The sequence below is a fragment of the Ornithorhynchus anatinus genome, chromosome 16, assembly GCF_004115215.2.
Source record: "Ornithorhynchus anatinus isolate Pmale09 chromosome 16, mOrnAna1.pri.v4, whole genome shotgun sequence".
NCBI classification, from domain to species: domain Eukaryota; kingdom Metazoa; phylum Chordata; class Mammalia; order Monotremata; family Ornithorhynchidae; genus Ornithorhynchus; species Ornithorhynchus anatinus.
Genome location: NC_041743.1, coordinates 26,798,758 through 26,820,755, shown reverse-complemented (window position 1 = coordinate 26,820,755; position 21,998 = coordinate 26,798,758). Strand labels below are relative to the sequence as shown.

General features: G+C 52.0%; 1 protein-coding gene across 2 annotated transcripts in view; it reads right to left on the bottom strand.

Annotated features, from left to right (window-relative positions):
- GFRA1 (GDNF family receptor alpha 1) overlaps positions 1–1,947 on the bottom strand; it is a 203,779-nt gene extending 201,832 nt beyond the window's left edge. Inside the window, exons 1-2 of one of the 2 annotated variants that reach the window (XM_029080570.1) lie at positions 1,855–1,947; positions 19–312 (exon numbers count right to left, since the gene is read on the bottom strand). In XM_029080570.1, the coding sequence (XP_028936403.1) occupies positions 19–312; positions 1,855–1,894 (334 nt within the window). In that variant the 5' untranslated portion in view covers positions 1,895–1,947. The remainder of the gene's footprint in view (positions 1–18; positions 313–1,854) is intronic. The other variant, XM_029080571.1, reaches the window with a different exon arrangement.
- Between the last annotated feature and the right edge of the window lie 20,051 nt (positions 1,948–21,998).

Below are 21,998 nucleotides of genomic sequence, written 5' to 3'. Positions count from 1 at the left end.
GGGGCCTTCACCACCTACCCTGCAGGCTCTGGTACATGCTCCAGTAGATCCGCAGGCAGTTCTTCTCCTTCTTCATGCCCCGCTTGCAGCGGCAGTTGTAGAGGGATTTCTGCTTGAGCGCCTCCATGGCGCCGCGGCACTCGTCCTTGGCCTCCAGGCCGGACGCCAGGCTGAAGTTGGTCTCCTTGCCGGCCACGCACTGTCTCAGGGTCCGGTACTTGGCGCTGCAGCTCTGCTCCTTCAGGCACTGGTCGCTGGCCCTCACGCAGTCCGGCCGATCCCCGCCGCTCACCTCGGCGGACGAGAGGGCGTCTGGCAGGGAGCCGGGGAGGGGCGGGTGAGGACCCCCCGTTCTCTCCGTCCCATCCCCATCCTTCCCCCCTCCCCGGCCGAAGGGACCGGGGGGTGACGTGAGCCCGGCTCCCGAGGCCCCGGGGAACCGGGGAGACGCTCGGGTGGCCCACGTGCGTCGCCCGGAGGGGACACGCGCTCGGATGTGAGGGCGAGGGGCTTCCGATGCCCACCCCCGGACCCCGGGGGCTCTCTCTCGGTGCCCGAGCGGGCATGGGGAGGCCGGACCTCGACCGCCGGGCTCCCTTCTCCCCAATCCCGGCCGCAGCTGGGGCCGGCCCGGCCCCCGATCGCTCCTTTCCAATTTGCTTCCCAGCTGCGGGCGCCCACGGCCCGGTTCCTCGTGCCCGCCCCCGCCCCCGGGCCCAGATGCAAATCCGGCCTTCTCCCACCGCACCCTGCGAAACAACCCCCTCCCCACCAGAAAAAGCCCTACTGTCCGGCCGGGAGAGGGCCGGATTGGGGGGCGCTGCCGGCCAGGGAGCGGGGCAATAGAGGAGACGGGGCAGGTTCGGGGAAAAAAGGGAAAAAAAGCACGGCTTGCCGGCCGCCGTCACCGAAAGGCGAGGCGGGAGGAGAAAAGTTTCCCTTTGGAAGTTTGCAGAGCCTCCCCGCCGGCGGGGCCCGAGCCGAGCCGGCCGAAGGGGCCCCGAAAGCCACAGATGCGGGTGGTCGAGGGGGGCGATCAAGTGCGGGCTGGGGGGCGGCCCCCGACCCCTTTGGGGTGGGACGGCGCTCCTCAAGCCCCCGGGCGGCCCCGACTCCTTCCCCCACCCCCGACCAACCCCACAGCCCCTCCACAAAATCACACACACATGGCGATCCCCCGGCCCCCTCACCCCCTGCACGCACTCACTCACTCACTCACTCACACACACCCCCATACACGACATATACACACACACAATCCCCACGCCCCCATACACACAAATCCCAACCCCCCCCACACAAATCCATCCCCCAACGTACACACAACAAACACACACACCCAAATCCCAACACCCACGACACACACCCCAATCCCCCAACGTACACACGACAGTCACACTCCAATCCCCCAACGTACACACGACAGTCACACTCCAATCCCCCAACGTACACACGACAGTCACACCCCAATCCCCCAACGTACACACGACAGACACACCCCAATCCCCAGATTCACACCACGCACACACCAATCCCCCCAACGTACACGCAGATCCCCCCGACGACGTACCCGACCACAAATCCCCCCTCCCTACACCCAACGTACATCCAAACGCCCCTCCACACAGACACACGAATCCCCACCCCTACTACACACCCCATCCACGAATCCCCCCCCCCGCCCCCGCAACCCCCAGACGCGGCGACTCAGACACATCCCCCCCATCCCGACACAGGAGATGCCCCGCTCGCCCCGCGACCCCCGGGCACAGGGGCAGCTCCCGGTCTCCTTGCCTCCGTCCCCCTCGGGCATTTCCCGGCCCCGGGGCCGCCGCCGCCGCCGCTCCGACTCACCCAGGAGAGGCAGGACGAAGTAGAAGGTGGGCAGAAACATGGTGCCGCTGTCCGGCGGTGCCGCCCCCTCTCCCCCCGCGTCCCCGAAGGCGCCTCGGTGGCCCGCGCCCCTGCGGGCGAGCTCAGCATGCGGGCCGCCCCCCGCAGCCGCGCCGGCCCGGCCGCTCCCCCTTGGGCTCCATCGAGGCCCGACCCCCCGGCCCCCCCCCAGACGATCTCCGGCCTCCGCAACGGGGCGTCCGGACGGGCTCGATGGGGCTCGGTCCTCCTCTTCGGGGAGTCGGTCGGGTCCCGCCCGGGCTGCAAGGGAGAGCGAGGGATGAAACGAGGGGCGGCGGCGGCGGCGGCGGGGCCTGGGGGCTCCGGGGGCTCCCCGACCTCCCCTCCCTCCCCGACCCACTACGATTAGCCGGACGCCCCCGCCTCCCCTCGCTCTCCCTCTAGGAGATCCGGGAGGCGAGACGGGGATCGGAAGGAAAGTAGAGGCGGGGCACGGGGGAAGCCCAGGCGCACCCCGCCGGGGACGATGTCGCCAAGTCCCAGGATGGGAAGGGATCGGGTCGGGGTGCCTGCTCTCCTGCCGCTCGAACGCCCACAAAGAGAGCGGCAGAGAAACGACGGAGGCTTTCGACTCGCAGCCTCCCCAACCCCCCCATCCTCCCTCGGGGGGCACCGTCCTCGGGGGCGCCGCCCTCGCCCCCCCAGACCTGGGAGCGGCCCCTTCAACGGGCAACTTGGCCGGTCCTCTCCGGGCCCCCTTCGGCCGGTCCTCTCCCGGCCCCCCAACTCCGCCCCCCCCCCCTTCCAGCCTCCAGCCGGGGGGCGGTGCTGCCTTGTGCCCGAAGTGCGGGCGAGGAATCCCCGAGGCACCGAGCGTCCCCCCCCCCCCCCGCCTCCCCGCCCCCCGGCTTCGCTCCCCGACCCGGCGCTCCCACCGCCCTCCCTCCCGCTTCGGCGGCCGGGCCCCTCTGCCGGCCCAAAGCAGGTGCGAGCCCGTCCCTCCCGGGCCCTCCGACCGGCCGGTCCCCTCCCGCTGCCCGCCCTCAAGGGGAAGGGGCTCGCTGGAGGGGGGGACCCCGCTTCACCGGCTTCCCTGACCGCACCGACCGTCCCTAACTCGCTCTCTTATTTCCACCGACCTGGAGGCGACGGATCGCGACCGGCTGCGATCCGCACCCTGCAAGCGAAGGGCCAGATGTGCGCTCTCTCGATTTTTCTTTTTTTTTTTTTTTTGCTTTCGCCCCTCCCCGACCCCTCCCCCCCCCCCCCTCCCCTCCCCTCCCCCCACGCCCAGCCTCCCGTCCCCGGCCGGGGTCCGCCTCTGTCCACTAGAGGCGAAGCTCCGGGAAATCCTCAGAAATCTGGTCCGGCCCCCCTCGGCCAGCGCCCTTTCCCATCACGACCCCTCCAAGCCCAACGGACGGTCAGGGATTTGGGGAAACGACGTGCGTCTCATCCCCGGGCCGAGGGGGAGCCGGCCTCCCCGCCTCTGCCTCTTGTCTGCCGTGTGACCTTGACCCGGTCGCTTCGCTTCTCCCCTTTTAGACCGCGAACCCGTCGTCGGGTTGGGGTTCTTTCTCGCTGCGTTAAAGGGGGAGCCGGCCTCCCCCGCCTCTGCCTCTTGTCTGCCGTGTGACCTTGACCCGGTCGCTTCGCTTCCTCCCCTTCTAGACCGCGAGCCCGTCGCCGGGTTGGGGTTGTCCCTTCCCGGGTTTCAAAGGGGGAGCCGGCCTCCCCGCCTCTGCCTCTTGTCTGCCGTGTGACCTTGACCCGGTCGCTTGGCTTCCTCCCCTTTTAGACCGCGAGCCCGTCGTCGGGTTGGGGTTGTCCCTTCCCGGGTTTCAAAGGGGGAGCCGGCCTCCCCGCCTCTGCCTCTTGTCTGCCGTGTGACCTTGACCCGGTCGCTTCGCTTCCTCCCCTTTTAGACCGCGAACCCGTCGTCGGGTTGGGGTTCTTTCTCGCTGCGTTAAAGGGGGAGCCGGCCTCCCCCGCCTCTGCCTCTTGTCTGCCGTGTGACCTTGACCCGGTCGCTTCGCTTCCTCCCCTTCTAGACCGCGAGCCCGTCGTCGGGTTGGGGTTGTCCCTTCCCGGGTTTCAAAGGGGGAGCCGGCCTCCCCGCCTCTGCCTCTTGTCTGCCGTGTGACCTTGACCCGGTCACTTGGCTTCCTCCCCTTTTAGACCGCGAGCCCGTCGTCGGGTTGGGGTTGTCCCTTCCCGGGTTAAAGGGGGAGCCGGCCTCCCCGCCTCTGCCTCTTGTCTGCCGTGTGACCTTGACCCGGTCACTTGGCTTCCTCCCCTTTTAGACCGCGAGCCCGTCGTCGGGTTGGGGTTGTCCCTTCCCGGGTTTCAAAGGGGGAGCCGGCCTCCCCGCCTCTGCCTCTTGTCTGCCGTGTGACCTTGACCCGGTCGCTTCGCTTCCTCCCCTTTTAGACCGCGAACCCGTCGTCGGGTTGGGGTTCTTTCTCGCTGCGTTAAAGGGGGAGCCGGCCTCCCCCGCCTCTGCCTCTTGTCTGCCGTGTGACCTTGACCCGGTCGCTTCGCTTCCTCCCCTTCTAGACCGCGAACCCGTCGTCGGGTTGGGGTTGTCCCTTCCCGGGTTTCAAAGGGGGAGCCGGCCTCCCCGCCTCTGCCTCTTGTCTGCCGTGTGACCTTGACCCGGTCCCTTGGCTTCCTCCCCTTTTAGACCGCGAGCCCGTCGTCGGGTTGGGGTTGTCCCTTCCCGGGTTAAAGGGGGAGCCGGCCTCCCCGCCTCTGCCTCTTGTCTGCCGTGTGACCTTGACCCGGTCACTTGGCTTCCTCCCCTTTTAGACCGCGAGCCCGTCGTCGGGTTGGGGTTGTCCCTTCCCGGGTTTCAAAGGGGGAGCCGGCCTCCCCGCCTCTGCCTCTTGTCTGCCGTGTGACCTTGACCCGGTCGCTTCGCTTCCTCCCCTTTTAGACCGCGAACCCGTCGTCGGGTTGGGGTTCTTTCTCGCTGCGTTAAAGGGGGAGCCGGCCTCCCCCGCCTCTGCCTCTTGTCTGCCGTGTGACCTTGACCCGGTCGCTTCGCTTCCTCCCCTTCTAGACCGCGAGCCCGTCGCCGGGTTGGGGTTGTCCCTTCCCGGGTTTCAAAGGGGGAGCCGGCCTCCCCGCCTCTGCCTCTTGTCTGCCGTGTGACCTTGACCCGGTCACTTGGCTTCCTCCCCTTTTAGACCGCGAGCCCGTCGTCGGGTTGGGGTTGTCCCTTCCCGGGTTTCAAAGGGGGAGCCGGCCTCCCCGCCTCTGCCTCTTGTCTGCCGTGTGACCTTGACCCGGTCGCTTCGCTTCCTCCCCTTCTAGACCGCGAGCCCGTCGCCGGGTTGGGGTTGTCCCTTCCCGGGTTTATAAGGGGGAGCCGGCCTCCCCGCCTCTGCCTCTTGTCTGCCGTGTGACCTTGACCCGGTCGCTTCGCTTCCTCCCCTTCTAGATCGCGAGCCCGTCGCCGGGTTGGGGTTGTCCCTTCCCGGGTTTCAAAGGGGGAGCCGGCCTCCCCGCCTCTGCCTCTTGTCTGCCGTGTGACCTTGACCCGGTCGCTTGGCTTCCTCCCCTTCTAGACCGCGAGCCCGGCGTTGGGTGGCGGTCGTCTCCATCCGTCGCCCGATTGTACTTTCCAAGCGCTTAGGACGGCGCTCTGCACACGGGAAGCGCTCGATAAATGCGATGGAGGGACCGAATGAATGGGCCTCAGCGATCTCACCTGGAAAACGGGATTAAGACTGTGAGCCCCACGTGGGACAGGGACTGCGTCCAACCCGATTCACTCGTGTCTACCCCAGCGCTTAGTACGGTTCCTGGCACGTGAGAAGCGTTTAACAAATACCGTCATTATTGTTACTGTTATCATCTATTACCCGGCACACCCGAACGCGGCCCCCCGCTACCTCTCGTGGCATAGTGGACAGGGCACGGGTCGGGGGGATCGGAAGCTCGTGGGTTCCGATCCCAGCCCTGCCGCTTGTCTGCTGGGTGACCTCGGGCGAGTCGCTTCATTCCTCTGGGCCTCATCTGTCAAATGGGGATTAAATCTGGGACCCCCTTATGTGGGACGGGGACCGCGTCCAACTCTATTACCTCGCATCTACCCTAGCGCTTGGAACGGTGCCTGGCACACAGTAAGCGCTCATCGCTTATTATTATTATTATTATTATTGTTCTGCACAACCCCCTCCCCACCCGTCCCGGGCACCTCGGTACCTCTGCCTGGCCCGACACACGCTCCGCCCCGCCCGGACCTCCGCTCGACCGTATATATTTTCGTCGCCCTATTTATTTTGTTAATGAAATGTACATCGCCTCGATTCTATTTAGTCGCCGTTGTTTTCACGAGACGTTCTTCCCCTCGACTCTATCTATTGCCATCGTTCTCGTCCGTCCGTCTCCCCCGATTAGACCGTAAGCCCGTCAAAGGGCAGGGACCGTCTCTATCTTTGCCGACTTGTTCATTCCAAGCGCTTAGTACAGTGCTCTGCACATAGTAAGCGCTCAATAAGTAGTGTTGAATGAATGAATGAATCCATAAAAAAAGGGATCGATGATGCGGAAGAACGGTGGCCTCTGCCCTTGGGCAAACCTACCAGGACCTCGCCTCCCTCCTGGGACTTCGGCCGGTCCAAGGGACCACCGCAAGGCCCCCAAGGACGCCACCGTCGACTCTACATCGCCCTTCGGTAGCTTGGGCACTGGAAGAGTTAACCCCAAGACTTGGCAGAAGCGCGTGTGCACACACAAACTGGCACACAGACACACAAACACACGTCCACACAATTCCCCACCGCGCGGCCGGGCTCCCGGGAGGGCCGAGGGCCACGATTTGCGCCGGGAGCGCAGCCTTCTCGCATTCAACGCTCATTTAGGGATGTCCCGGTTGAGCGGCGTGGGTTGGTGGAATGAGGCCGGGCTTGGGAGGCAGAGGGCGTGGGTTCGAATGCCGCCGCCTCCACTTGTCTGCTGTGTGACCTTGGGCAAGCCGCTTAGTGATAATGTTGGGATTTGTTAAGCGCTTACTAGGTGCAGAGCACTGTTCTAAGCGCTGGGGGAGATACAGGCTCATCAGGTTGTCCCACGTGAGGCTCCCAGTTAATCCCCATTTTACAGATGAGGAAACTGAGGCACCGAGAAGTGAAGTGATTTAATAATAATAACGTTGGTATTTGTTAAGCGCGTACTAGGTGCAGAGCACTGTTCTAAGCGCAGGGGGAGATACAGGGTCATCAGGTTGTCCCACGTGAGGCTCCCAGTTAATCCCCATTTTACAGATGAGGAAACTGAGGCACCGAGAAGTGAAGTGATTTAATAATAATAGTAACGTTGGTATTTGTTAAGCACGTACTATGTGCAGAGCACTGTTCTAAGCGCTGGGGGAGATACAGGCTCATCAGGTTGTCCCACGTGAGGCTCACAGTCTTAATCCCCATTTTCCAGATGAGGGAACCGAGGCACAGGGAAGTTTAGTGACTCGCCCACAGTCACGCAGCTAAGTGGCGGAGCCGGGATTCGAACCCATGACCTCCGACGCCCAAGCCCAGGGTCTTTCCACCGAGCCACGCTGCTTCTCTAGTATCTACCACAGTGCTCGTGGCTCAGTGGGAAGAGCCCGGGCTTTGGTGTCAGAGGTCACGGGTTCGAATCCCGGCTCCGCCACTCGTCAGCTGTGTGACTGTGGGCGAGTCACTTCACTTCTCTGGGCCTCAGTTACCTCATCTGGAAAATGGGGATGAAGACTGGGAGCCCCACGTGGGACAGCCCGATTCCCTTGTGTCTACCCCAGCGCTGAGAACGGTGCTCTGCACATAGTAAGCGCTTAACAGATACCAACGTTATTATTACACAATAAGCGCTTAACAAATGCCTTCATTATATTATTATTATTATTAGGTCTCGTTGTGACCGAGAGCCCAGCCAACCGCATCTGGCGGGATCTGCCAAAGAAGGGGAGACGAAGGAAATAACCGAATTTGGAGGAGGGGACTTCATTGAGAAGGGTGAAGTTTAAGAATGAGGATGAGGGGCGGGGCAGACAGGGCGGAGGGGTTGGACACCTTTCGATTCCACTACAAATCATTTCGGTGGAGAGGAGCCGAGGCCTACGACAGGAGCAGCTTCGCTGTTATGTGCTGGGCATTGTTTTTGCCTCAGAACCATGTGGCTGCACCTTTCCTCCCGTGGCAAACTTATCATGCATTTCCTCAAATAAATCTCCCTTATTTCTATGTGCCCAGACGGATGGCTGCACCTTCCCTCCCGTGGCAAACTTCTCGTGCGTTTCTCAAATAAAGCTCCCTTATTTCTATGTGCCCAGACGGGTGGCTGCACCTTTCCTCCCGTGGCAAACTTCTCGTGCGTTTCTCAAATAAAACTCCCTTATTTCTATGTGCCCAGACGGGTGGCTGCACCTTCCCTCCCGTGGCAAACTTCTCGTGCGTTTCTCAAATAAAGCTCCCTTATTTCTATGTGCCCAGACGGGTGGCTGCACCTTTCCTCCCGTGGCAAACTTCTCGTGCGTTTCTCAAATAAAGCTCCCTTATTTCTATGTGCGCAGACGGGTTGCTGCACCTTTCCTCCCGTGGCAAACTTCTCGTGCATTTCTCAAATAAAGCTCCCTTATTTCTATGTGCCCAGATGGGTGGCTGCACCTTTCCTCCCGTGGCAAACTTCTGATGCATTTCTCACATAAAGCTCCCTTATTTCTATGTGCCCAGACGGCTGGCTGCACCTTTCCTCCCGTGGCAAACTTCTGATGCATTTTTCAAATAACCTCCCTTATTCGTATGCACACGTGCTGCTTTTTATCGGGAGGGGGTGGAGGGAAAGAGACAGAGAGAAAGAGATCTGGCCCACCCTTACTCAATGGCAGATGCCTAGTTCAGTGTATCAGTTTACATTTGGCTCTTGAATAAACAAAGCAAACATATGCCACAGATTCATGACAGATGGTTCAAACCGAAGGCTACTTAATCATTTTTTCCCACAGTTGTTACTGACTGAATCTCCCCACTCTCTAAGACTAATGAGAGCTGTAATTAGGTAAAAAAAAAAAAACAAAACAACAAACTTCTTTCTCCCAAAGTTTCTCCAGTTTTCACAAACTGGATTTGGGCGGGTGGCCCCAAATGTTAGATTTCTCCAAAATTCTGGGAAAGGACAGATCTGCCGCTCTGCCGCCTGACAGATGTGGAATATTAGTGAAGAGTGCCCAACGGGCTTCCTTCTTTTCCTACTCTGTCACTACGTACACCTTCTACAATCAGCACTTCTACTATAGAGCCCCTTCTAATACTTGCTTGTTTTGATCAACAGAATTGAGAGTCTTTCAGAAGTTTTGGGATTCTGTCAACAGGAATGGGTGGATTTTTATTTTTTTTTAATCCTTCTTTGCCATCTGCAGATTTCCATACCGTAAGTCTTCCGACTGGGGAACTCGGTGATGACAACACAGTCATTGCCCAGAAAGGATGGCATCACTTTTAGCCGACGGGCTGGCCAGATGGAGAATTGATTTCAGAGCACTGGATAAATGCCCAACGGTCTAATGAAGGAAGGATGGTATCGAGGCTGGCGCTGCTTCCAAAACAGGAGAAGCAGCGTGGCCTGGTAGAAAGACCATGGGCCTGGGAGTCAGGCGCTCTACCACTCGAATGCTGTGTGACCTAGGGGAAGTCACTTAAGTTCTCCGTGCCTCCGTTTCCACATCCGTAAAATGGGATTCGATGCCTTTCACCCCATGAGGCTCACATGGGATGGGGACTGTGTCTGGCCTGATTATTTTGTAACTACCCAAGCCCTTGGCATATAGCGAGCGATTCACAGATACCACTGTTATTGCCCTGTAGTGTGCCGCCTCTGTCCCATGACTCTCGGATTTGGTTCCCCCAAAAAGCAAGGGAAGCACTGGGGTTTCGGCTAGTCAGGCAGGCATCCTGCAGGCTATTGACTGAGGTTTGGAGGAATACCAAATACCTCCCTCCCTCTGTCCCTGGGACAGCAAAGCCTGTGAATTTGCTGGTTCCACCCCCACAGATGGCTTAGGCACAAACTCTGATTATAAACAGATAACCAATATTTGCCGAAGTAAAGGTTTCAACAGCAACAGGCCCCTAGGCACTGCAAAGGATTGCTACCAAACAGTGCGATGCCTCGTTAAGGACTGAACCTTAAACTAGATTCACAAATAAGCAACCGCTCATCCCTAACCCGATTCTTCTTCATTTCAACTCAGAGATTGCCTTCTCACGGAGCTCCCTTAGCAGTTCCTCCATGAGCAAAACATCCCTTAGGACTACCGTCTATCATCTATCTTGCCGCCGACCTCTTGCCCGTGTTCTGCCTCGGGCCTGGAACATCCTCTCTCTTCATATCTGTCAGATCATCACTCTCCCTACCTTCAAAGCCTTAGTGAAGGCGCATCTCCTCCAAGAGGTCTTCCGCAACTAAGCCTTCAATTCCTCTTCTCCCACTTCCTCCTGTGCCAACCTTGCACTTGGATTTGCACCCTTTATTCACCCCTCCCTCAGCCCACAGCCCTTCTATACAAATCCATAATTTATTTATATTACTGTCTGTCTCCCCTGAAGACTGTAAACTCACTCTGAGCGGGGAACGTGTCGACCAACTGTTATATCGTAGTGTCCCAAGTACTTCATATAGTGCTCTCCATATAGTAATAAATATGATCGATTGATCGATAGGTCTTTCCTTCATAGTTCACCTGACCGTTCCTCCGCATTATTATTATTATTATTATTATATTTGTTAAGCATTTACAATGCGTCACTGTTCTAAGCGCTGGGGCAGGTGCAAGTTAATCAGTTTGACCCAGTGCATGCCCCACTGGGGGCTCCCAGTCTAAGTAGGAGTTGTAAGACTAATCCCCATTTATGGATGAGGAAACTGAGGCACCGAGAAGTGAAGTGATTTGCCCAAGGTCACACAGCAGACAGGTGGCAGCGCCAGGATTTGATCCCAGGTTCTCTGACTCCCAGGACCATGCTCTCTCCATTAAACCACGCCGCTTCCCAAGAAACCGAGGCCCAGTGAAGTTCAGTGATTTGCCCAAGGCAACACAGGAGGCAGGTGGCAGAGCTGGGTATAGAAACCAGGTCTGCTGACTCACACGTCCATATTCTTTCCACTGGGCCAGGCTGCTTCTCGTATTTCCTTCAGCAGCTACACTTGGGGCATAATGTCTACAGGTCCTTCTTTGGATTCTGTCCAACCGAGATGTTATCTTCCATTCTGGAAGTCTTGGAGGTCTGCCCCTTCCTTCCCGGCTCTAGACTTTTATTGACTTCTCTAGAACATCTCCCTTAACCACTCCTTGCCCAGTTCTCCCCCACTGTACTCTACTCGACATAATCGGGTCAGCTATGACCATCCTGTGCAAAATGGCTTTCCCTCTGGGAAGGGCCTTGGGGAAAAAGGATATTGCCACTTCCTAAGGTTTCCAGACTGAGTGGCCATAATGGACACTACCATTACAAATAGTACTTGAAACCATGGGAGAGGATGATTTTCCCCAAGAGAATGGGGATGAGAAGCATTGCGGTCTAGTGGACAGAGCCTCGGAGTCAGCAGGAACTGGGTTCTAATTCCCGATCTGCCGTTTGTCTGCTGTGTGACCTTGGGCAAGTCACTTCACTTTTTATTGCCTCAGTTCCTCATCTGTAACAAAGGGATTAAGACTCGGAGCCCCACGTGGGACAGGGACTATTTCCAACCTGATTAACTTGTATCTACCTCAGGGCCTAGTACAGTGCCTGGTACCTAGTAAGCGCTTAACAAAAACCTTAAAAAATGTGAAGAGTGGAGGGCCCGGTAGCTGAAACTTGAGAACCATCCAATCAATCAACCCATCCATCATATTTCTTGAGTGTTTGCTATGTGCAAATCACTGAACTAAGCAATATAACAGAGTCGGTAAACATTTTCCCTGCTCACATATTTTGGTGTTTGTAAAAGATTTAGTTTCAAAAAAGAACATTAAAATGAAAAACAAATAATGGCATTTCTTAGGCATTTAATATGTGCCAGGCACTGTACCAGGTGCCGCGATGGATTAAGGAGCCCACATGTCCAACAAGAAGGTAGGATAGATCACTTTGTCTCGCCCACGGTCAAATGCAAATGAAAGTGAGCAATGCAAATGGTGAGCCAAAATGGTAATGTTGGATCTGTAACTGAAGTGAGCTGTTTTCTATGTATAGTATTTGCTAAGTGAGGGGAGGGCACTAATTTCTGTGTGCGTTCTTCATTTTTTAACACGCACTGAAAATTTTTCCATACCAGCTACCGTCCGATCTGTCAGATGCTGGCCTGCCCAGCATGTCTAACCGAGTTGGGTTGAGGGCAGTAGGAAGTTGGGGAGGGTGCTTATTGCTTAATGGAAGAGATACCCTAGCCACGGGGCCCAGTGCCAACCTACGGAAATTTGCCAAAAGTACCATAAAAAGTCACGCAACTCAGGAAAATGGGGCTGAATCAGTGGTTTTGTCTTATTGTCTGAGACAGACCCAGATACCGTGAATATAGGCCAGTGGTGCCCTCCAACTGTTTATGAACTCTGTCATACTGAGTGCTGCTATCCATCATACTCATGGATATGGGTCTCAAACACAGAACACAGAAGGCTCAAGTTGGCAGAATTTATATGCGTGAAGCTAGGAGACCCAAAAAGGCTGTTGCTTAATCACCATTAACTTTTCCTCAGTGAAGGGCTAAACTGTAAGCTCCTCGAGGGCAGGGTTCCTGACTACCAACTCTACCGTACTGTTTTCTCCCAAGTACCCACATTCAAAGGCTTATTAAAATCCCATTTCTTCCAAGAGGCCTTCCCTAAGCCCTCATTTCCACTGCTCCCTCTCCCTTCTTCACCCCTGCACTTGAATCTTTACCCTTTATTCACCCCACTTTCAGCCTCATGGCATTTCTAGACATATTCCTAATGCATTTTAGTGTCCACCTCCCCCTCTAGACTGTAAACTCCTTGTAGGTAGGGAACATGTCTACCGATTCTTTTACATTGTACTCTCACAAGAGTTTAGTGGCATGCTCTGCACACCCTAAGCACTCAATAAATATGATCAATTGATTGATTAATACAGTGCACTGCATACAGTAAGCACGCAATCAGTACCATTGATCAGGTTGAAGGGTCCAGGGCCTTCAGAAGGAAATAGTGATAGATTTTCTTTGAGAGGAGCAACGCCTATGCTGGGCAGTAGACATCAAAACAAGCTGAAGATACAGCCAATGTACCCCTGAAAGAATAGGTAGACCATGAAGAAACTGAAGGTCTTTATGAGGAAATGGAAGATGTACTTTCAAAGGGATCAGCTTGTCCTGTGGTCCGAGGGCACTTAAATGCTCATAAGACTCACAGGAGACACAGAGAGAATGACCAAGAATATTTCTTTGTGACGAGTCATGTTATTATCATCAATGATATTTATTAAGCACTTACTATTTTCAGAGCACTGTACAAAATGCTTCGGAGAATATCGTACGAGCGAGTTGTCAGACACTTTCCCTGCAGCGAGTCAGAGCTACGAACCCACTAGGGCTTGCACCTACCCCAAAGAGACTCATATTTTGGTGTTTGTACAGGATGTAGTTTTAAAAACAATTAAAAACCAGCCTTTATGAGTACACAGGACTTCTTTCTCTTCCCCTCTTGCCTCACCAGTGCTGTTTTTGGTATTATAATGTTTTCTTCTTCCAGATAGCGTGCGAGTAACACGCTCTGCTCCCTCTGCTGGTTATTTGGCGGGTGGAAGCTCTTCTTGTCCTTTGTCAAGTTTGGAAAAGAAACAGCGAAAGGAGGGAAAAGCTCATTGGGTCACCTTTGTCAAACCACAGTTTATATGTCATAATAACAGTAAAAATTGTGGTATTCCTGTGGTGTCCCAACAGTAACAGTGATGTTAGTAAATCAGAGAAATCCTGGCTAAATCATCTTGAATTACATTGATTCCATTCTGGTGTTAACGAAAGAGATGACCAGATTACCACCCAGTGAGGTGACAGTGTCATTTGTGCAGGTCGGAGTTACCAGTATTGTAATGAGGGTTTATGCCCAAAAAGACTGAAAAGAAAAAAGCTCAGAAGTAGCAGGGTCATCCTAGCGAGGACAGATTTGTCAACCAACCACGTGCACTGAGGCTTGAATACAACTCCTACAGGGGGCTAGGGTGTGATTTTGATGTTTTCTGGATTCAAATAACCTCATCAGCGAGAAAGCCCAAAGTGAGAAAGGAAAACATAGGGCCAGGAGGAGACGCTGAAAATATCGTGGGCGAATGTGGAAGTTCAATATGGAAGTTCAGAAACAAGTTGAGAGTTGCAGTAGAAATGAAGAGAGCTGTTAGAGATATGAGTCTGAAACAAAATATCACTGAGGGGAATCAATCGGTCATTCATTCGGCCGTATTTATGGAGTGCTTACTGTGGGCAAAGCACTGTACTAAGCACATATAGGGATTCATATAACAGAGCAAGGTACGAAACGAGATGAAAACATCCCAGAAACTGACCGAATGGAACGGATGAATAATAGGATGGTGTTAATTAACAGTAGCTGCAGACAAATGGAATATCGAGGGCAGCAATACTACTCAAAATAGGGAAAGAGAAAAGTGACGGAAGAATGGACCAATGTCGAAAGTTTTAGATGTGAACATATATGTATATACAGTTAGAGGCAAGACCCACAAACATCCAGATAGTAATAGTTGAAGCAGCGTGGCTCAGTGGAAAGAGCCTGGGCTTTGGAGTCAGGGCTCATGAGTTCGAATCCCTGCTCTGCCACCTGTCAGCTGTGTGACTGTGGGCAAGTCACTTAACTTCTCTGTGCCTCAGTTACCTCATCTGTAAAATGAGGATGAAGACTGTGAGCCCCACGTGGGACAACCTGATTCCCCTGTGTCTACCCCAGCGCTTAGAACAGTGCTCTGCACATAGTAAGCGCTTTACAAATACCAACATTATTATTATTATTATTATTGGATATTTTTAAGATGCAGGACACTGTACTTTTGTTTAACGGTATTCGATAAACACTTACTTTGTGCCAGGCATCGCACTAAGCATTGGAGTAGACGGAAGCTAATCAGCTTGGACGCTGTCCCTGTCCCACATGGGACTCCCAGTCTTAAACCTCACTTTACAGATGAGGTAACTGAGGTACAGAGAAATGAAGTGTCTTGCCCAAGGTCACACAGCAGATAAGTGGCAGAACAGGATTAGAACCCAGGTCCTTCTGATTCCCAGACCCACGGTCTATCCACAAAGCCAAGTTGTTTCTCGCACTTTACTGTACCCGGCACTTGGGAAGTACAGAACAGTGATGTGACACATTCCCTGCTCACAAGAAGCTTACACTCTAATAAGGGAGACAAACATAAAAGTATTTCTAATTGGAGTGGTCAAAATAAAAAAGTTGATATGTACCCGACTGCTGAGGAAGGTGTAAGGAGGTTCAGGAATGCTAGGGTTGGCTGAGATGACGCGGGGTGCTGAGTAATTGCAATCAGACTCCTGTGAAAACCAGAAATGAAACAACTATGGCAGTGATTTAGATGGTCCCCTGAGGGGGAACGATTGAGGGAGGGACTCATGTCAATGTCACTAGCCCCTAAAAGCGTACCTAAATAATGCCCTTAAATACAACTACAATGAGTTGGGAGTCCTGGGAATCTACCTCATGAACACCAGCACCAGGAGCCAGACAAAGAATGGAGGTTATTCCAGAAGTTCCAGTTCACCAAACTGTTGCATGCCAGGCAATTGCTCCCAATTAAAGTGTTTACACTGTATCTAGGGACCCCGATGGTGTATATAGTGAATGGGGCAGTGAGCCATGGAGCTAAAGTAGAGAGATTGGAACCAGCCAAAGCCAAGGCAAACAGAATCTAAGAAGGAAGAAAACCCAAGGAAAATAAAATCCAAAATTAAATGGGATGAATGCAGGATTCAGGCAACGCAAAAGGAGATAGTTACAAATTCAATACACCTAATCCTTGGGTGAATTCAGATTTCATTTGCTGGGGGAGTTATACTGGTTGGGAAAAGACAGTAAAAGAGTCAAAACAACAACAGGAGAAAAACTAAAAAGCAAATAAAAAAGGGATTAAAAATAAAGCAGACTAAACAGTGAGAGATGAACTCTGTGAAAACATGAATACTATAGTAGAATCTGTAGAAACGGTGGCACTCCATTAAATTATAAACTCCTTGAGGGCAGTTGACTCCTCTTCTGAGTGCCTGTTATAGTTATTTGTATCCATTAGGTGCTCAGTAAACATTTAAAGAATGAACGAATGAATCCGAACCTCCTGCAATTAGGCATTCAACTTCCAAAAAGATAAAATGTGCAATATAGGCCATAAGAGCCTCAGTATTTCTCGAATATTTGCATATTTTCAAGGCACACAAAAATGAAAAATGGTGAATCAAGGAGGACAGAGCATGTGACTTGTGCAACGATGACATCTACGGTCTAAAATCATAACGAGAGGCACTCAGCCAAGAGCATGACCAAACTCAGATGGAGAGGGAATCGAGCCCAATAGTTGTTTGCTACAGTTGACAGAGCTCCACTTTGCTGATGACTACTGTATTTGAAAGCAGTGTAGTGGAATTAGAATAGAAAATACAAGACTTTGGGCTTGGGATGAATTACTCCCAATGTGGAAATGGAAGCATGACAAAGAGGATCCTTTCATGGACATAAAGACATTGAAGAAGTGAAAAGCATCATCTGCCTTGACCAGAATTTGAACAAAACCAACATATCTGACGGTGAAGGCAACGGGAAGACAAAAGCAGCATGGATTATTTCCCCAAATCCCAGCATTTCCTTCTAGACAATGAATAGCCTGTGAAGAAGAAAGTGCTTTGATTCTTTTGGCATTACAGATTGTAATATATCCACTTGCTGGGGAAGACCAATATGGTGATGTATGTGTTCAGTCCAGACGAAGGAATTGGAGGAGAACTGGTGTTAAAAACACGGTGCAAGCTATTACAAAACCATACTATAATCTATCAGTGGGGTATTTATTGACTACTTACTGAGTGCAGAACACTGTACTAAGCACTTGGAAGATTAACATAGAATTGGCAGGCAGCTTAAAATGCAGTGTGGAAGATAAATATTAAAATAAATTATTTGTAGGGGAAGCAGCAAACCACAAGAATCATGGGAAGGCCATATAACTGAAAGGCAGAACAGCAGATGGACCTTTGTTTGACCGATCAGACTCCAAAGAGTTAGAGGTTGAGGACGTGTGGGGAAGATTTAATGACAAAAATCAACTGGTCACAGATGGCCAAAGCAGACTCAGAAGAGAATACAATGGGTGTCATCAACCTGGATTCTCCATTTTAAAAGTCTTCCTGCTCCCGCTACATATGGGAGTGTGTGCAGCGTGTCTGTATTCCCCGTTAGATTGTAAGCACTTGACCGTGAGACTGTTTCATTTCTTTCATTATACTCTCCCAAGCTTTTATACACACACACACACACACACACACACACACACACTCATTCACAGCCTCCAACTTAGAGTGTGGGCCCCATGTGGGACCGGGACTGTGACCAATCTCTCTTGTGTCTGCCCCAACACTTTGTGCAGAGTCTGACACTTAGTAAGCATTTAGCAAGTAATATGAATCACACATTCCCCCCCAACACACACACACAAACAAACAAACACACTGAAGACCTCTTTGTCAGTAGCATAATCTTCAAAAATGAAAGATGTGTCTTTAGTAGATCCCAATTCATAGCCACAACGAAAGAGGTTACCACGACAGCCTGTCTCGGACCGTCTGCCCGATGTACACTTTAATGCCCCATTGTTACGACGTTCTGTTTTGCAGGCTGCCGAAGCCAGCTTGGCCTTTCTGATCTGGTTTTCTATCGCTTTGTCTCTCTGTGCACTGGCAGACAATGCACTACTTAGGGAACAGAATATGGTGACCTAAACCTCGACAAGGCAACATCTAACCTTTTAATGCGTCGGTGTGAGGAGAATTCAGGGAGGTAGAGGTCTCACGGAAGCCAGGGCCTCGAGGGACAGAGCCAACGGGCAGTCCTGGCCTCAGCAGTGCTCAGGACCAACCAACCTGATGCACAAAATCGAGTTTCTTGAGCTTCCAGGGTAACGTGGAGTATTTCCGGTTCGGGGCCATTATAGCAGGACTGGAAACTGGTGGGGCTGGAAAGGCAGAGGCCGGGTCTGGGCTAAACCGGGCACCGACAGGAACTGGCTGGTCTGGGTTGAGTAGAGTGCCAGATTTTCTTCTAATGTAGGGCAGAATAAAATTTCCAAAGTCACATCCACCCCAGTAGCTCTCCCAGGAACTCTGAAATCATCACATCTGCCTGACTGAAACGAAATCTGGAGAGTTTCAACTTCTCTACCCTGCCCTACCTCCCCACTGCCCTCCCCATGCAAGCCTCAGAATCCAGGAAAAAGCCCCAGAATCCATTAAACCTCCCAGTAGAGAGGACTCGAGGGGCAAGGGGAAAACTCCCAGGAAAATACAATTCCACTGCACAGAACCTGGGCTGCACGGACTGAGTAAATGGCTTTTTATCTGCAATTCCAGTTCTATCCTCAGCGCAGGGCCGATCAGTGGAGTTTCCTTAGAGTTTCCTGCATTTACTTGCACGCTCTAGAGAGTGGCAACATGCTGAGAAGTAGTGTGGCTTAGTGGAAAGAGCACTAGCCTGAAAGTCGGGGGACTTGGATTCTAATCCTTGCTCTGACACTTGCCCGCTGTGTGATCCTGGGCAAGCCACTTAACTTCTCTGTGCCTCAGTTTCCTCATCTATAAAATGGGGATTAAAGACCTGTTCTCCCTCCCACTTAGATTGTGAGCCCGTTTTCAACCTGATCATCTTGTAACTAACACAGCAGTTGGTACGGTGACTGGGACATAGTGAGCATGCCATTATTACTATCATCTGCAGCTCTGAGGGGAGTGTGGGAGAGCATGGTGCGATTAAATAAGAGAAGCAGAGGGAAGGAGGCACTTGAGAGATATTTTCCTCAGCCAACCTAGTCAATCCATCAATCACTCAATCGAACAATCATATTTATCTAGTACTCACTGTATTAAGCACTTGGAAAAGTAAATTTAGCGACATAAGAGAGTTGGTGGACACATTCCCTGCCCACAACAGTTTAGAGGGGGACGTGGACAGAGATGGACATTAATATAAATAAATGAATTCATAAATTGATTAAGTGAATAAATAGCTCCCTTACCTTGCTATCCCTTACAGTAGCAGCTCTCTGGAGTCCCCCTATCCCGGAGATATGGCAGTCTCGGATTTCAAGGCCTGGAACTATCCAGAGTCCTGCTATCTGGGAGGGGAAGACAGCAGGGTGTCTCCTGTGAGCCTTAATAATGATAATAATAATGATGATAATTGTGGTATTTGTTAAACACTAACTTTGAGCCAGGCACTGTACTAAACGCTGGAGTGGATACGAGAAAATGGGGTTGGCGTAGTCCCTATGCAGCTCACAGTCTCTATCCCCAATTTACAGATGAGGTAACTGAGGGCCAGAGAAGAGAAGTAATAATAATAATTGTGGTATTTGTTAAACACTAACTTTGAGCCAGGCACTGTACTAAACACTGGAGCGGATACGAGAAAATGGGGTTGGCGTAGTCCCTATGGAGCTCACAGTCTCTATCCCCAATTTACAGATGAGGTAACTGAGGGCCAGAAAAGAGAAGTAATAACAATAATAATAATAATTGCGGTGTTTGTTAAGCGCTTACTGTCTGCCAGGTATTGTAATAAATGCTCGGGTGGGTAGAAATTAATCAGGTGGACACGGTCCCTGCCCCACATGAGGCTCACAGCCTTAATCCCCATGTGTCTTGTACTCTCCCAAGTGTTTAGTACAGTGGTTTGCACAGAGTAAGCACTTAATAAATACAATTGAATGAATGAATGAATTTGACAGTTGAGGTACCGCAGCAGACACACGGTGGTGTCGGAATTAAACCCTTGACATTCTAACTCCCAGGCCTTTGCTCTATCCACTACACTATCACTCCTACTGCACCAGTCAGGAAGAGAAGGGAGATTTAATGGTGGACATTCATTCATTCAATAATATTTATTGAGCACTTACTATGTGCAGAGCACTGTACTAAGCGCTTGGAATGCACAAATCGGTAACAGATAGAGACAGTCGCTGCCTTTTGACGGGTTTACAGTCTAATCTAATCTTACAGTCTAATCTAATAGAGAAGCAGCATGGCTCAGTGGAAAGAGCCTGGGCTTGGGAGTCAGAGGTCATGGGTTCGAATCCCTGCTCTCCCACTTGTCAGCTGTGTGACTGCGGGCAAGTCACTTCACTTCTCTGTGCCTCAGTTACCTCATCTATAAAATGGGGATTAACTGTGAGCCTCACGTGGGACACCCTGATGACCCTGTATCCACCCCAGCGTACAGAACAGTGCTCTGCACAAAGTAAGCGCTTAACAAATACCAACATTATTAATCGGGGGAGACAGACAAACAAGAACAATAGCAATAAATAGAATCGAGGGGATGAGCATCTCATTAAAACAGTAGCAAATAAAGAGAATCAAGGTGATGTACGTCTCATTAACCAAATAAATAGGGTAATGAAAATATATACAGTTGAGCGGACGAGTACAGTGCTGAGGGGAGGGGAAGGGAGAGGGGGAGGAGCAGAGGGAAAGGGGGGAAAAGAGGGTTTAGCTGAGGAGAGGTGAAGAGAGGGGGTGGAGGGGGAGCAGAGGGAGCAGAGGGAAAAGGGGAGCTCAGTCTGGGAAGGTCTCTTGGAGGACTGTCTACACAGTGGGGCCTTTGCACCCCACTCTCTGCCCACCAGAGACCCACACTAGTTTATTTATCCTCTAGATTGTGAGCTTGTTGTGGGCCGGGAATGTGTCTGATAATATTTTGTACTCTCCCAAGCGCTTAGTACCATACTTTGCACACAGTAAGCGCTTGATAAATACGATTATTATCTGCCCCTGGCCCCCCACACCTGCCTAGATCCTAAAACTCTCTGACAATATTTGCCAGTCTACTTCTGACTGTAATGAAAAGACAGCTGGACGCAATTGTAATGTAAAGAAACATGTGGTTTGGGGAATCTCTTTTTAAATAAACATTGGTTTAGTCCTGGCAGGCTTAGGTTCTTCGCAATTGCATATTCTTTGTTTTGCTCCTTTAGTATTCAAAATAGTTCAAGATATCAGACCAATATGGCTTTGCAACCAACAAAAATACTTCTTTTCATTTTCTTCTTTGACATAATAATTTGGTTGAAAGATATATGGTGGGATGCATCGGTTAAAAGAACGTCGGATAAACGTACACTTTGTTAGTTTTATGATTACTTTGGTGAGATAACAGCTTTTTTATAGGGCATGCTGGGGAATAAGTAGCGTTGGTTAGTCAAAAATATAAGTTATTTAAGAGCCAGGGCTGCCTGCTAGAGCTTTTGAGTAATTAAACGGAGGGATCGAATAAAGTCTCTCCGGAAGCGCCAGGAAGATCTGGGCTGGAAAGAAGGACTATTCAGTGACCGATAAACAGAAAAATAAATCCAGTTAAGATTCAGGAAGGTGTGCTTATTCATTCAGTCAATAGTATTTATTGAGCGCTTACTCTGTGCGGAGCACTGTACTAAGCGCTTGGGATGTACAATTCGGCAACAGACAATCACATAGTAGGGGTGAGTCGAGTCCCATTAGAAAGTGTGGAAAGGCCTGCAAAGATCTGACAGTATCCATAACCCTGGCCATAGTATGTTCAGAAGACTATCTGATGATCAGATTGGTCAGTAACCTGTTGGCGACCCTACTGTCGGAAGAGTAAACCCTGCCAGACTAACTCAGAGGAGAGTTTACGCTCCAAGCGCAGACATCGATAGGAACAACTGAGAAGCAGTGTGGCCTGGTGGATAGAGCACAGGCTTGGGAATCAGAAGGACCTGGGTTCTAATCCCTGCTCCACCACTCGTCTGCTGTGAGACCTTGGGTAAGTCACTTCACTTCTCTGGGCCTCGCTTACCTCATCTGGAAAGTGGGGATTACAACTGTGAGCCCCACGTGAGGCAAGGACCGTGTCTCAC